At 31.0% G+C, this 17466-nt stretch overlaps 1 protein-coding gene across 1 annotated transcript; it reads right to left on the bottom strand.

Annotated features, from left to right (window-relative positions):
* Window positions 1-308: 308 nt before the first annotated feature.
* Window positions 309-4871, bottom strand: LOC122585361 (polygalacturonase At1g48100-like). The gene is made up of 7 exons (XM_043757492.1): window positions 4475-4871; window positions 2877-3008; window positions 2500-2727; window positions 1892-1936; window positions 1604-1811; window positions 1188-1378; window positions 309-988 (listed from the first exon to the last, which is right to left on the bottom strand). Exons 1-7 carry the CDS (start codon window positions 4796-4798, stop codon window positions 596-598), a joined length of 1521 nt encoding a protein of 506 aa, XP_043613427.1. The 5' UTR covers window positions 4799-4871; the 3' UTR covers window positions 309-595.
* Between the last annotated feature and the right edge of the window lie 12595 nt (window positions 4872-17466).

Genomic DNA, 17466 nt, shown 5'->3' with positions numbered 1-17466 from the left:
TTTTGTTTTTTGCTTTTTCTTTAATTATGTGCTTAATTAGTATATAATGTTACTGTTTTGAAGAGCGGATAATGGCTGGACCTGTTATTGAAAGTTTTTTTTTTTTAAATCATCAAGCTCGGTGATATAAGCAAAAATAGTTCGCCTGTGGTTTTAGTCAAAACCTGTTTCAACAGAAGCATTTGCAGGTTAACATGTGATAAAAGTTCATTACCGTTATGTGTCTTTGTGTCATATTGTTATTCTGTCTTAGGGTTTCCAGACAAAAAAAATCTGTTAAGAACTTTAAAGTCGCATACCAACAAGAGTCATTCTAATATGGTAACTGAATACCCTTCGGATAAAATTATGGTTTATTTATCTCACACAATGAAAACAAACACCTATATCTATATGACACTCAAAGTTGCCCCAATAGACTCACACTCATTGGTATCAAGAACTTAGCAACTACGTACCAATACTACTAACCATCTGTATATCTATTACTACAAAGAATGTGCCTTTGTTGACTTTCTATAAGTCAAAGATTTTTAAAGGGGTCAAATGATCAGACTGACCACACACAATTTATGTCAAACCTGCAATGCCTTAACTAACATGTATCGTGATCAGCCTGAACATGACTGCTTGATGGCTTCCCGATTAGCAGACATTCTACCGGTGGGACTGCTGGTGATAACAACTCGCCAAAAGTCTTCCAGCAAAACGGGTCATAGAGATGGTATCGTTCTTGAATTGGTTTTAGATTTATACCATTTAGATTCACGTCAGTACATGGCATACTGTCACTACATGCGAAATGCACCGGTTTGACTGTATATGTTCCTCTTATCCGCTCATAGCTGATTCCAGATAGTGCAACGGCAGATGATTGATTTTTACAAGTTGACTTATCGCAGTAGAATTGATCTATTATTATGGGTATTTGAACTTCAGAAATTTGAATATTTGAGAACATTACTCCTTGGACCGACCCTGATCCACCCTGCATCATTACAATTTAACATCAGAAGTCAATATTAGATTTGGTAAGATTGGCTGGTTGGGTCGGTTGTATTGTGACCAGAGCAGGAAATTTTTGATGCTGGTCAAGACAACCCATTTCTCAGAATATTGGTTTGATCTTGCTAGTCAAAATATATCTCGTTTGTATCTAAAACCCTAAAATAAAGTCGCCATTTTACCTGCCATGTTTTTATCCGGACACCATTCATGGTGTTATGCATCAAAACATCTCGAACAGTGACATTTGAGACGCATGCTTTTGTGTTGTCTTTTCCTAAACTTCCGATACTTATACCATGACCCGGTCCGCAGTTAACATTATGTATGTATATGTTTGAACAGCCTGTCTGTATAGAAACACAGTCATCTCCTGCACAATGAAATCAATGTTAACATTTAACATCTTATCTATTTATTCAAAACTTGGAGAGTTCTCATATTTTATCTTCATTTTTGAGTTCTTACTATCAGTTTTTCTTAATTGTAAAACCTGGTTATGTTATGAGTTTTACTATTCCAAAACTAAAGATTTAAGAAGTAATTGTCACATGAGAGGTTGCTTTTTTCTAAAAGAAAAAAAATTAAAAAAAATTACCACATGAGAGTTCGGTAGTGTGGATCAACACATCCTTAGAGTTCTGTAAATGAATCCCATCTGTGTTTGGGCTATCACCAGGAGATGAGACCTTGAAGTTATACACTGAGACTCCGGCACAATTATCAAACTTCAGGTGACATTGAGGGCTGTTCTGAATAGTTATGCCACTGACCGTTACATCAACGCTCCCATAGAACCTCAAAGCCTATTTGAACACCATATAACAAAATTTCAAGATGTGTAAAGCTAAAATTTCGTTGTATTCTGTAGGTAAATGGTACTTACAGTTGGTTTTATACTTGGCATTTTTCCTCCAAGTGAGCTGCTTATCTGCCATATGATCGAGTCAAAAACGTTAAATAGGAAGTGATATGAGTTATGGGCAATGGCAGGTGGTAGAAATATCAGTTACCACACATTTGACTTACAGACGACTTGATATGGGTCATTTTTATTCAAAAAGGTTAAAATTTAAAATACTTGGCTTAAAACGAAATGAGTCACAAGGGTCACAAATCACCCGAAGTTTATTTGTAATGTGTATCACTTTATAAATTGTGTATTCTGATTTCTGAAACCTTGGACTATGTTATAAAGATGTGATTTAAATGATTTGATTCATGATGGTTTTTTTTTTTTTTTTTTGAACTTAAAAATATGGGACAAAAAGTGCTTGTGGATCGACTAAGACAACGTGGCGTTTACTAAAAATGGGCTTGTCCATCAAAAGTCACTCAAAGTGAACATTTAACGTATATAACTGGCTAAATTGTTTTAGTTAAAAAAGTGTGTGGTTCAAACCCACTCGGCTATTCTGAACCGAATCCTTTTTGACCCATTACCCAACCCACCCACTTCGTCACCTCAAGTATATAATTAGAACAGTTGAATACCGATGAATTAGCGGGTTGTCCAGCTGTGTCATTGATGGGAACTATTAATTTTAGCTCACTATCAAACGGATCATTTACTGGAGTCTCTTTCCACCAGATTGAACCACTGCCATCGATGGTTCCTCCTCCTTGAATTGTGAGTCCTACTAGTTTTGTGAACAAAATCCATTGAAACAGTCCTGACCCGTAAGGTTTGAAACTTGATGGAGCAATTATGGTACCATCAACCTGTCAAAAGTTCCATTATTACACAAATATTAATCACTTGCATTTTCTAAATTTTGAAAGTGTGTTGATATGCTAACTTTGTAGCAGTTTCAAAATTCATAAAACTAGAAGGATAGAAAGTGAAAATAGTATTGATCACAAGAATTTACCTGGAAAATGATGTTTTGTTGGCAATATGGACCAGAAAATGTAATGGGTCCCAAAAGGAATTTGTATGGTGATGGCACAATGATTTTTGATCCTTTTACCTTACATGCAGCTGCCCAAGCACCTTCAAATGCCTGTTCCAATATTTTAACTTAAGTTCAAATAGTTTCTTTAATAAATGATTATATAAATATTTCTAACAGTTCAATTTAATTATTGATTGAAATTTATGTTAGCACATTTCACAATCAGGATAAATAATCATGACTAATATGGGATAAGCTGAAAAGTATGTTAGCACATTTCACAATCAGGATAAATTCATGTTAGCACATTTCACAATCTATATATGTATTAGACATTCGCCTTCTATCTTATTATAGTTTTAACTTTTAAGTACAAAGTATTAGTATATTATCCCTTGTCTTCTCACCCAGTGTCGTCTCCGAGGATTTATGGAACTCGGCCAAGAAAAAGAAAAGGGCCTGGAGGATAGGTTCAACAATTATAAATATATAAACTAAGATATAAAAACGATCATAAATGATATAGCAAATTGATACGTGAATTTTTTTTCATTAAGTACTATTGTTTAGTTTTAGATAATTGTTAAAATTTGTAACGGGTTTACTTATCAACATATATTTTTTTTATATAAATACAATAAAAATAAAAAATTGGCCCCCTAAAAAATCGAACCTAGACCGGTCGTCCACTTCGTACTATGCCTAAGCCTCCCATGTTCTCACCAAATTTAAATTTATATAATAATAAAAAAATTTATTTTACATAATTATTTTCATCTTGAATATGTCATCAACAAATAATAAACACAAACTTGATATATCTGTATGTTAAGCAAATCAAAGCCGGCTGTTGGGGTAGTTGGTTGTCACCCTCTGTTACATATACTAATTGAAATTTACGACTTTTATTTTTCAAATTTAATTTACACCCGAATATAATAGGTACGAGAATCCATCCCCTACCACGATATTTTTTTTTTTTTATAATTATATATAGCTATAGATATTGTTATAGATTGAGAATCGCAAGAGTTGATTTGTAGATGGACTCATGTTTTGTAACTAAAATAACAGAATCATTTTATGGGTGGTCCCGTCTGTTGGCTTTCATTTTCTAAACATTTATTTCAATACCATTTTTGTTTGTATTTAACCATGTATGTATGGTTATGGTGGACAAGTGTTATCTTCCACCAACCAAACTTATTCATTTTCCATTTTTTGTTTATCTTTAAAAATGTTAAAAAGCTACATAAAAACAAGGTGTCTAGAAATCAATATTCCGTTACAAAAAGTAATAACAACTAACAACCATCTATATATGAACTACTAACAGAATTACTATATCTTAAAAGCTTTTCAAATTGACAACTTTTATTAGGACAATTAATTATTTACTAAAATGAGTGTGATTGGTCAAACATTGTATAACTTACCTAATACAAATATGCTATATTGTGTTGTATGAAATACTCGTATTTTGGTGGTGTGTATCAATATATACATTTAAAAAATCATAAAAAGTGTAATAAATGATCAAACATTTTAGAATAAAAAGAAAGCAGAGGACTTACTTTAGTATCATCAGTAATTCCATCACCTTTAGCACCAAAATTCAACACATTATAAGATGCTGCAGCAGAAGGGCCACCATTGTTGTAATGATCACCCGGTGGAGGAGCTGAAGACGGCGGTGCTTTATGCGAATAAGATTTCGACTTAGATTTAGCACCATTGTGATGGTGGTGGTTATATTTCTTCTTAGAAAGTGAACTAGTTGATGTACTTCTCCATTTCCTTCTTGCATTACAAGTATGACAAGTAGATGAACTCCATACTAAAATCGCGATCAAAATCGACAATGTGAAGCTTTTAAACCTTGAACTTGAACAACTCATTGCTTTAAAGGACGGATGGCAAGGGAGTGTGTTGAAGATGACTAGCTAGAGAGGCATGTGTTGTGGTATTTATATATGCACATATATATATATATATATATATATATATATATGTTCTATATGAAGTCACCAATTATTATTCTATTTGTTTTATTTCATACTTACCAATTACGTACATAGATTATACATTTCATAGAATAGAATAGAATAGTGATAGTATGTTTTTTACCAAGTGGTCCACATTGTTATTAATTATTGTTTTTGGCTCCTATATGGTAATTAAAATATGTAGAGTAACTAAGCTGATAAGATAACAAATGTGAGATAGTAACCCATCATTTAAGGATGACAAACCATCAACGTTGCATGTTATGTTGATATTCTATTATACTTTCCATGAACGTAATGTTATAACTATCTTAATTAGTCGCATTCTTTATTTTCAATTAGAATATAGATTTATAAATTATAGCAAAATAATGTGTAGTGAGGATGAAGTTTATATGAAAACCATTAACTTTATATGTTAAGTATAATTTAATAGGTTCATTTGTAAATGAGTTGGTCTACATATATACCATTCACGTATGAATAATCAAATTATCAAGTTATAATACAAAAATTTTCAGATTCTATCAATTCAAATGGTTTTCATACCAAAAAAAAATATAAAAATCTCGAGTTAAATGTTTATACCTCATATACCTGCGAGTATAAAATCACATTTTATTATTCAACTAGCTAAATAACCCGGGTTTAACCCGGGATTTTAATGCAAATTTTGTTAATCAATAATCAATAATGTTTATTAAAACAATAATTGCAGGTTTGTTTCATTATTATAATTGAAAAGTTGATATGTCAAATACTGAATCAAATAATGCAATAGTAATTGAATATGATGTAATAGAATATTTTAGTATTGACTATATGTCATATAAATGAGTACACATAATACACGAGAATGAGAAAAAAAAAGTTATAAGCATAATAATGTATTAAAACCTTTAAATGGATATCAGACAATTAACTTTTCATTTGCTCTACACCTTCGAGTTAAAAAAAATGAAGTTTTTTTATGAAAATTATTACTTACTCATAGTGTTCAAGAAAAAAAACCATTATAAAAGCTAAAAATTTTATAAAATAAACACAATTTCATAACTATATTTCTTCAGTTAAGTTACAATTTGAAAAAAACTAATAATTAAGCTACAAATTTAAAATATACTATAACTCTATATTATTAATAATAACATTAGCATAATTATTTAATAATCGTGAATAACTATTTGTATAAAGGAAAATTTGATATAAAATTTGTGGGGTCTTGATTTATTTTTTGTAAGAGATATATTAATTTAAAAAGTAATTTGGTTTTTATATTAGATTAAATTATATAAAGATTAAAAGAAAAAAAAATCAAAAGATTTATGATGTCATGAATTTTTAAAACACTTTTAGGAAAGAATAAGAAGTTGTCATATAAGATTTTGTTTAAAAAAACTTCTAGAAACAATTGTCTTTTATTTATATAAGAGATAAGTTAATTAATACTTAATTTACCTTACTCTATATATGCTATTTTATCTATTACTTTTACTAATTATAACCATTTAGGCTAGTGATAAAAGGATTAAAAGTCTCGAAATATATCAATGTTTGGAAACCTTTTTAGATAAACACATTACAATTAATGACTAGGCCGATAATAATCTTGAAAACGACCATATAAAAATATCCATTCGACACTTAATCGACTTTTCGACATATCAAACTCAAATTTTTGAATCTCAATTCGTAAATAAAAGGAGAATGTATGAACTCCTATTTGTTTACTACGTAACTATGTATTCCTCATCAACCTTGTGATATTCACTTAAGTATTATTAGGAGTATTAGAGAAAGTGAGTGGTGACGGTGTAGCAAAGAAGCATCCTAAATGTCACATGTCATTTATATTATTAACTTGGTAATAATTTAAAGTTCATATAAAAATAAATGGTTGGTGTATATATACACTTTAGGTGATTTTTTAGCTATCTTCTCTATATCTAACTTCCTTTGCTTTTTCTATTTCACATACTTAACCTATGGTCAATAAATAATCGATAGATATAATCTCAGTTCTGTACAAATCAATTAAAGTTGTCATCTCACATTTAATAATAATTTTAAATAAATCTACAAACGAAAGTTTACTAGAATATGGTGACACTTGAGTACTTGACAGCCTTGCTAGTGTTTAATTGCAGTTACGAATATATAGATGGGTTAATAGTGACAAACTATTATGTTTATATTCCTTATAACAACTACGTACATTTATTCCAACTTTTAGAAAATTAGACTTAACCAAAAGACACCTTCATTGCTCTTTCGGTAATTAAATTATTTCACTTTAGTTTCAAAATAATGTGGCCTATATGCTTTACATTGTTCTATTAACTTTTAAGCCTATTAAATAAATTGTTTTCTTAGAGTTACATAAATTATTATAGATTATATTTTTTACAATGTATATATAATACGTGTACGTTTTCATAATTCTGTTCGAAACTACGTACCAATTCACTACATTTCAGCAAGATAATTAGTTGGATAAATAATACTCTGTACTATAATATATTACGAGTATACAATGTATAGGGCGTCTACGTTTTTATTATTCTGTTCGAAACTACCAACCATTAGTACATTTTTGCAATAATATAAATTATTGTTAGTTTATTATATGTAAAATTACTTTCACTTTTCTTTTAGAATTGAAGTTATGATCCCACTTTAACAAAACAACCATAGTGTATATTATTATATATAATGTTTTTAAGATGGAAAGAAATAGTATTATTAATATTATAATTAATTGACCACATTATAACACAAGTTGTAATAAGTAATAGCGATTTCGCTGAAAGCAAGAACGTAAAAAACGAAAGGCCAAAATGAGTAAGGACACGTGAGTGGGTCAATGTAAGAAAGGCTCACATGCAAAAGCATTCACGAGCTTGGGTTTCAACTTTTGTACTTTTGTCTTCTTAACCCATTCCCCCCCCTATGGTCTCTATTGATCGCACCCACATATAAACCATCATACAATTTTCTTTCATTTTACCCTTGTCTTTACCCACAAAAAATATACTTAAAAATTTTTAGGACAAAGTATTTTTTTCGAACATGTGGTTTTTCGAATAAACAATTTTCATCCTCGCCGTTAACTTTTGGCTAAAATTATCCATGTGGTTTGCATTTCGTTTTTGGATCCGTTAACCCTTTCATATGCCTTGCACGTGAAAGACATTTATGTCTTTTCACCCATCTTTATGGTTTGTTCTTATGATTAAGTGCAAAATTCGTCCTTATGATTTGTCATTTTTGCATTTTTCATCCTTATATTTGACAAATCTTTAAACAAAAATTTAATCAAAAACCAAAACAAACTCAAATCAAAAACCTATATATACCTACATATGATGATCTAATTTAATACCGGTCGGTACGACTAATTTAATTTATTTAATATTTTTTACAAAATGTTATAAAACTTGTTACAATTTAACGAAAACAATCAAAATATAATTACAATTCACTCAAAAATAATACCAAATAGGTACTTTATAACAAAATATAAGAAATTTCACAAACTAGAAAAAAAATAACATTAAAGTATTATAAAAATAATTTTTTTTAAAATTCAAAAAATAAAAAATGAGAATACCAGAACGGTAATACCAGAAATAATTGTACCGGAGTACCCTCCAATACCGATATTACGAGTAATACTATCAGCATTTAAAACTATGTACGTGTTTGCATTTTAAAATGATTAACCAGATCCTCAAATGTAGGTATATAGTTTTTGTTTTGTTTGGATTAAATTGTTACCGGTAATTTTTATTTTTTTTGTTTTTTTGAAAACTTTTTCTGGATTTGTTAATGGCGATAATGAAAAATGCAAAAACGACAAACCAGAAGGATGCTTTTTGCACTTAGCACTATAGAAAGACGAAAATGTCCCTCACGTGACTTGCATGTGAGGAGGTTAACGGCAAGAACGAAATGCAAACCATAGGGATAATTTTAGCCAAAAGTTAACGGCAATGATGAAAAGTGTGTTTATTCGAAAAACCACAGGGACGAAAAAGGTACTTAGGCCAAATTTTTATTATCATAGAAGTATCCTTTTAGTAGATCAGTTTATACTTGGTTCGACTCTTTTAAGCCTAAGCCACTGTCGCATAAATACATACGAGAGCAAGTACCCTCGTGTTGCGGCGGTGAGATGATGGGGGTGATAGGTCATAGAGTGTAATAGCCAAATGCCTTAACCGTACGGGCTCCGCCCTCGGATTTAAAAATTCGTCGAAAGTATATTAAATGACATCTCTAATGAAGGAACATTAAATTTTAAGAACACCCATATAATTTTTATAATTTATCGATGTACGGTTTTTGAGATAAAAGATTTTGAATGAATTGGAGGAAGAAATAATTTATGAGGGAGAGAGAAAAAAAAATGATTGGTTGAGATTTGAAGAGATAGGAAGGGTGTTAGGTAAATATAGAATTGATATATGGGCATTTTGAGAAATTAAATGTTAAAACTTAAAATGTAAACTGGGGAGATCTGCTTTATAATATAGTATAAATAATCATGGTCTCAACATTGGTGAATTCCCTCAACAAAAAAAAAATGTATATGAGATAATGTTAATGAACATAACTTTATATTTCAATAACGTTTTGGTACTTAAGTTACACGTTATTAGGTAATGTATTAAAATGTATTTCAAGTTATATAAATTGTTATGTATAATAATCTTTTCATATTAGTCCCCTTTTTTATATAATGCTGTGATAAAACATGTGGACAATTGTTGTATGTGAAGTTGTGAATATCTAGACTCCAAACTTAGATCCTATATTTGTTGTGGATGTATTCATTCTAATAAAGAAACAACTGTAAACTTCAAAAATCCTATATATTTTTAGTTTTTCTAAGAAAACTGATAAATCATGTGATTCATGAAAGTTTTATAATCCCAGTAGGCTAGAGTTAGGACAATGATGTATTTTTGAAATAATTTTGTGGGGGAAATTTGTAGTATTTGACTGATAAATCAACTATTGTGATTTTGTGTAGTGAGATCTGAGGTTGTACAACAAAAAAGGTACATTACCAGCCTCTACAAAAACGATTCCCTGGAAATTATATGCACCCACAGTTTTTATAAACTGTACTTGGGTGGTTTTTTCTTAACTAATGTATGACATTCAAGTTAGCTTTTGATTTTTGATTAATTAATTCAATCCTTGCGATGTAACAAACGGTAAAAAATACTTAAAAATTCAAAATTCAGAATTATAAATTTACAAAATTCAACATAATAACCTTTTGATGCATTAAATTCTTCAAAATCACATAAATCAATTGATACGTCAATTAAAAATGCATTTGTATCTATTAAATCCATAAGCTGGATTTTTTTTTTATCCATAAGCTGGATTTTTTTTTTTATCTATTAAAAATGGATTTCTTTTAAATCCATAAGCTGTACTTTTTTTTTTTTTTTATATCTATTCAAAATCACATAACCTTTATATATATATATATATATATATTTTTTTTTTTTTTTTAAAAATGCATAAACTACAATCAAGTATTTGACTGATGATACGTCAATTTGCATTTTGAAAACTATATATATAAATTAATTAACATTTACTACAAACTGGGTGTACAATGATTAGCTAAATAGAGCATATATAAATAACTTGAGAGAATCCCTTTTCATATATATATATATATATGGGGAATATGTACCCATGCATCCGGCCGGGTTTTATGCATTGTCCTTAGCAAATGTACAATCGAACACACAATAATGTAATTACCTATTAATTTGTCATCATGTATTCATGTTTAGTGAAGAACAAGAGTATATCGAATTATGTGCTAAATCTCAATATTATAGTATAGTAGTTTTATGTTAAGAGAGCTTCTAAGGTGTCTTATTGTGATAAAATGCACGTGAACTTTGAAGTCTCTCGTGACTACCCTTCCTATTTCTCTCATCGACTTTGTCAGGGCCAATAAAGTTTATACATACATATATACCACCATCAATTATGACTTATTACGTGTCATATCATTATTTATGTTTCACATAAATGTAGAAAACACCATGTTTAAAGACTGCCAAAAACATAAAATAGTCCGACGTACGTATTCATATGATGATATCAAAGCAGTATCGATCATGCACATCATGATTATACATTTATATTATTATTACAGAAGAAGGGTTAATTAAGAAATTACAAATAAAAAAGAACTCCAAAAGAATTTTGAACTACATATTTCTCATATCTTTCTCTCTTTTCAAGAACATAAAATGTTTTATCACACAAACCGTAAATCGTTAGATGGAAAAAAAAACATGGGTAGTCTTAAAATTTCGTCCTTATTCATTACAAATCTAATTCGATATACTTTTGATAACTTTTTAATTTTCGTTTTTTTCCCCTTATACTTGTGTACCTACACATGTTTAGGATCATTGTTTTCACATGTAAATTATTAAATGAACATATGTACACAACAATGAAGGTTAAAAAAGAAGCCCGTTAATCCATGGCGGAGCCATGGTGGCCAAGGGAGGAGCCCGTCAATCCATAGCCTATCACCCTCTATGACCTATCACTAGGGGTGTAAACGAGACGATACAGTTCGTGAGCTACCCAAAATCGACTCGCAAATTACTCAAAATCGACTCGGTCTTAGTCGAGCTGAGCTCGAGCTCGAGCTACTCGAGTAGACTTTCGAGTCGAGCTTTAGCCTCAATATATCCTACTCGAAAAGCTCGCGAGCTTAATCGAGTTTGTGCTTATTTACAGTATTACCCTTAAATATTATATATTTTTACATAATTACTTTCCTACCGAGCCGAACTTAATCGAGTCGAGCTTATAAAACTAATCTGATTTGAAAGTTAAAGTAATTCTTAATCGAGTCGAGTTCGAAAGTGTCGGCATATAAGGCGAGCTCGAGCTTGATAATAAAGGTTCGGTCGAGCTCGAGTCGAGTTTTAAGCTTCAAGTTTTACAATCGAGTCGAGCTCGAGCTTGGCACTGTGTCGGCTCGACTCGGCTCGATTACACCCCTACCTATCACCCTCAATGACCTATCACCCCCACCAGCTTTAGTTTATACATATCCTTAAGGGCGAAGACTGTTCCGAATCATAATTTTTATTCAACCTACACATGTGTAAGTTATGTGTAAGTACCAAAAAGAAAAAATGAAAATTAAAAAGTCGTCAAAAGTATATCGAATTGGATCTCTAATGAAAGAGGGCGAAATTTTAAGACTACTCATACTTTTTGTTTCGTCTAACGATTTACGGTTTGTGAGATAAAACATTTTGAATGATTTGGATGAATTCCATATTTAATTGAAGAGAGAGAAAGTTACACAAAATATGTGGTTTAAAATTGTTCTAGATTTTCTTTTTTATAAGTTTTCAAAATAACTCACCTCTATTATTATATGTACATATATTTTTATATGCATGTAAATATGCAACAATAGTGATAGTAATCATGATTTAAGATGTGTTGTGTTTGATTTTAGGGTTGCCAATCTTAGACATAACCTGAAAAAATCAGGTTAATCCACTAACCTGATATTTTTGGGTTGGGTTCGGGTTGATCATTTGGGTTAACAAGTCAACCTGTCAACTTGAAAATAATTTAAATTTTTACAATTTTTTAATAGGTCGACCTATCAACCCATTTGACCCGCTAACTCGTTAACCCATGACCCATTATACCTGAAATCTACCCACCAACCCACAACTCATATGACATGTTTGACCTGAAATCAACCCACCAACTCATTTGCCCCGCCAACCCGATTTTTTTCAAGTTAGTGGGTTGGGTTTGGGTTGACAAGTCATGGATCAAGGTTGAAATTTCTGATCTGAAACTTTTAATGGGTTGAGTTAAGGTCAGAGATTTTCAACTGAACCCATTAACAGCCATATTTGAAGGGGATTATCATTATTTCTTGTAACACATTGATATTTGCATCGATTGGTTATTGAATACTCGTATTACCTAATTAACCCAAATTAATTGCTTCATATATCAAATGTATAATGACAAATAATTAATTTGTCACATGTAGCTAGGACGACGTTTTCGATAATGACAAATTAATTAGTGTTTGTAGGGTAGTGTTAGTTGACTAAAAAGGCGATTAGAGATTTGGAGTCGAGTGAACATCTCGAGATATTGGATTCGTAAAGAAGATAGTACTAGCTATTCAAGTTTATATATTTGACAAGTTTTTGATCACTATATTTTCTCTTGTACACTACCGAAGTTTTTGATATTTTCTGCTGGGATAAACAGTCTGCCGCCGAACCAAGGATCGATCGAGATATGGTCACATGTCGTTCGTGTTCGCCGGTCATTGTTGGCAATTAAAAAGAGAACGATCATATATGTGTTGGCGCTATATATATATGGTTCATCAATTTTGTTTCATACATCTATTCTAAAAAGTGCATGTTTTTTGGTGGTATAAAGTATTAACTCACGCAATGCGGCGGTGGTGACGGCGACGGTGGTTTAGTGGTGATCGATGACATCGACAATTGGTGTCGAGTGGTCTAACCGTGTAAGTTGATACAACGATGATAGTGATATTTTAGAAGATAAAGGTTTATAGTGTAAATTAATTCATTAAGGGTAATTTTGGTTTCCATAAGGGTTGTTTATTAACGGCAATCTAGTAATTTTCCATCTAACTATTTTCTAACTCTTTCTTAAAATAGGAGGTGAATAATCATTATAAAGGAGTAATAGATAAACGTTGTGGGTCTATTGAATGGGCCTAGTTTCTATATCTATAACAGGGGACCCCATAAAAGCTAGAGATGAGATGATCAATAACATCTATTACATTTGGCTAAGACCATCTATGCTAAATTGTATTATCATCATGATCAAGAATCTTATGTCGTTGGAAAGTGAAGATGCTTCGGATCTTTGTATAGGGTCATTTATTTTTCAAAATTCCAATATCTATCTAATGATAAAGAAGGTAGGATAGTAGCCAGGACTTGTAGATTAATGTACCAGAATTGAATAAAATGGCTATATAAACCCAAAATAGAAAAGAAATATAATTGAGGCTCCATATTAAGAAACACAAACACTTATATAAACCCAAAATTAAAATAGAGGCTACAATGTTGGTTATTTCCGTGAAACCCTTGTTAATACCCAGATTTAAACTCACCCCCTCGAAGTGTCAATTTCCGACATGTGTAAATTAAGTTACATGTTAATTTTGGGATTCACCCTGAAATCTATATATACATGATTGGATAATTAATTAATGACGTTTACATTTAGCATTGGGAAAGCACACTCAAAGGTTCAAGACCCAAAAATTAACTTGTTTGGCATGTGAAGCTGAAAATAGTCTAGTGATGGACAATAATGTTTGAATTGAAGAACAAAATTCGATTGTCATTTTGTCAACAACCGTTTGTTTTTATGTGTTAAAAGACTCACAGGAGGAGAAACTGAGCCTATCAAAATTTCATGGCCAACAAATACAATGCTATCCATCCGTAGGAGTAGAGTAGGGTTTCACGGATTACTTTATGGTCTTTTTGAGGTCCCAAATTCTCAACATTATCTGTAGTTTTGGGGACAACATAATCTATGGATATATCCTCTTTTTTTCTTCTTCTTTTCTTTATGTTTTTTTCTTCTTTTTTAATCCTCAAATGAGCCGTAATTGAAGTCACGGAAAGGCTGTTACAAATTTTAGTAGTATTAATCATTTGTGTATATGTAGATGATGATCATGTTGTTGTACTTTATGTGGTTGTTAGAGAGTTTTGGCCGGATGTAGATACATACATTTGCGCCTTATATAACACGTACACATATTTTTTTCAATTAATTTTGGAACATATCTAGTAGTGTGAAACGCCAACTATTGGTGACTATATAAATACATTTGCATTTATACATTTGTGTGCACATAAAAACACACGCACACACACAACTAGACGTATATACATCATGGAGATGATATAGGCGTACATGACATATTGACATGTCAATATGTCATTTGATGTTTAAGCCTTGAGTGAGCCACACTAGGAAAACAAATGTCTACCTCTTTAGCTTTGTTTGATGCGAGACAAAACGCACAAATTCATTATAATTAAAAACTTGAAACATATGTGTTTATCAAACATTATACAATGTACCATGCCAATGTAGCTACAAGGATATATTTCTTCATAAAGTTGTGACGGAAATAATGTTATGATCAAGTAATTATGTAGAAATCATTCTATGAACCAAAGTAGATGGAAAATGGTAAGTATATATGTTTTAAGTAACAGGCATAAAACTTATGTTCACATGATAGAATCGGTTACTAATATTCAGAAAGGAAATTATCAGTGCCGATCCTGAAGATTTGGATGCTCCGGACAAAGAGTTCACATTATGCCCGTAAGGAAAAAAAAACTTAAAACAAAAAAAAACAATATATTTAATTAAGCGTTTTGAATCTAGTGAAGCTACATGTTCATGTGTTAAAATATATAACTTTCACAAACTATAAAAATAATGTTTACTTACATATGTCGTTGCAACTTGCCGTAACATCACTTACTTTAAACTTAATTTTTATAGGGCATTGACAAGTTCACAATAAGTTTTAACCATTCAAAACAAATATACTTATATTACATGAATTATATAAAGGTACAGTATTTCAAAAACATCTACTTTAACTTTTACGATGTATTCTCGAGTTTTTTTAAATGATGGGAAAGGAAAAGATTGGATAAGAAAATAAAAGAAAAAAAAATTTATATATCAAAAAGGCATTCTCGAGTTACATGAAAAACTAAAGAAAAGAAAAGAAAACACAAAATTAATAGTGTTCTTGAGATAGAAAGAAAAGAAAAGGAAAAAAGTTATAATTTTACAATTATGTCATTTTTCCTATAAAGTTGTTATTAATTAATAGGGGTAAATTAGTAATTATACATATAACTTAAAAGTTTTCCATCCAAATCCTCCCAAAAATGGGAGGAAAGTTTTTACTTCAAAAACATCCATGTTTTCTTTTCTTCCCCTTTCCTTTCTTTTAAAAAAAAAAACTCAAGAATGCAAAATAGAGAAGTTTTCCTATCCTTTAAAAAAAAACTCGAGATTGCACTATTAATGTATGCTGTTTTATATAGAGTCAATATATTAAAAGGGTCAAAATCTTAAAATACGGCATGTTATAATCAAAAATATTGAAATATTATTTTAATATTTCAAAGAGTATTAGAACTTTTTTATGTCAGTATATATAAGTAGAACTGTAGAACTACATAATATAAGATAAAGTACAACATTAAGATAGAAATGAATTTTAAAAGAATGAAGGCTTAAGTTGAAAATTTTGAAAAATAGAGGGTTGTAAAAGGAAGTTGTGTTTGTAACTCCGTCTTCCACCTTTCTGCCGACTGCAACTTCTAGTTCCCCCATTAAAGCATTGTGCTAGATTTGTTTTTCTCAGAATTTTTCCTTCTATAATTAATATACCATAGCTTTAGTATCTAATCGAACATAATATAACATATTTTCTATGCCTAAATGAATATGCTATAACATAGCATGGAAACTAAATACGTCGCTTGATACCCGCTCCGATTATGATGCTCCGGTCAGTCGCCCACTTGGCCCACCCCAGGACCGGCTCTGGAAATTATTGATTTAAGACATGCATCTTCTTTCTTGAATGTACACTGCAACAAAAATATTATGTGTCCATACTTACTTTCACATGCTATTAAGAAATGTGAAAAAATTTTGATCATCTTCTCTTCACGCTAAAAGTATTAAAGATGTGCAAGAGTATGTATTTGACCGACAATGTGTTTATCTAGTCTAGCAAATGAGCCAAGAGGGCCGGCAAATTTCATATGTGGGCCTATAAGAACAAAATAAATCTAGCCACTGACCCAAAACATATCAAAGAATGGACCAAGGCCTACCATTCTGGTCTATGGTAGATTGGTAGATGGGCTAATAATTGTACAAGTGTTTGATTTGACAGACTGCTTTAACCGTAATACTCCGAATTAATTTAATTGTTAAAAACTAACAAGTCGATACTTGGTGCATAGACGGAGCCAACAAAATTATTAGACTTACGATTTGTATTTATTCCCTATATTTAATTTTTTTTATATAGACAAAGTTACAAATATATCCTTAAAATTAAAATTAAAGAAATTTAAATTGTACCAATATTGGGTTGCGAAAGCCATGCTAAATCTGTCCATGACTTGGTGGTTGTACCGACTTGTACAAAGGGCATTAAATAAGTAAAACTTCAAATCTTATGCATCAAAACTTTAAACTTGACGCTCTATTTAATAAATCATTTACAATCGAATGGCGTAATTAAGTGTAGCTTCTTTTGTCGACACAAAGTTTTTAGGTCGCTCCGCTCTTCTACACCACGTCCGACGCACGGCCGACGACGGACCGTGCCTAGACGCTGGTAGCACGACCTGCGTTTAGGTCGGCGTCCGTACCTTTCTTCTATTTTTAGACGTAATGTTGGTGATGTA

The sequence above is a fragment of the Erigeron canadensis genome, chromosome 1, assembly GCF_010389155.1.
Source record: "Erigeron canadensis isolate Cc75 chromosome 1, C_canadensis_v1, whole genome shotgun sequence".
Classification (NCBI taxonomy): Eukaryota; Viridiplantae; Streptophyta; class Magnoliopsida; order Asterales; family Asteraceae; genus Erigeron; species Erigeron canadensis.
The sequence above is the reverse complement of the archived record's forward strand: the minus strand, read 5'-3'. Positions and strand labels throughout refer to the sequence as shown.

Excerpts from the sequence above, each read along its gene's own strand:
- LOC122585361 (XM_043757492.1), bottom strand. The coding sequence starts at position 4,798 with ATGAGTTGTTCAAGTTCAAGGTTTAAAAGCTTCACATTGTCGATTTTG. Across the intron at positions 1,812-1,891 it reads TGCCAAGTATAAAACCAACT|GCTTTGAGGTTCTATGGGAG; the intron begins GTAAGTACCATT and ends GTGTTCAAATAG. Across the intron at positions 1,379-1,603 it reads CACTACCGAACTCTCATGTG|GAGATGACTGTGTTTCTATA; the intron begins GTAATTTTTTTT and ends TTCATTGTGCAG.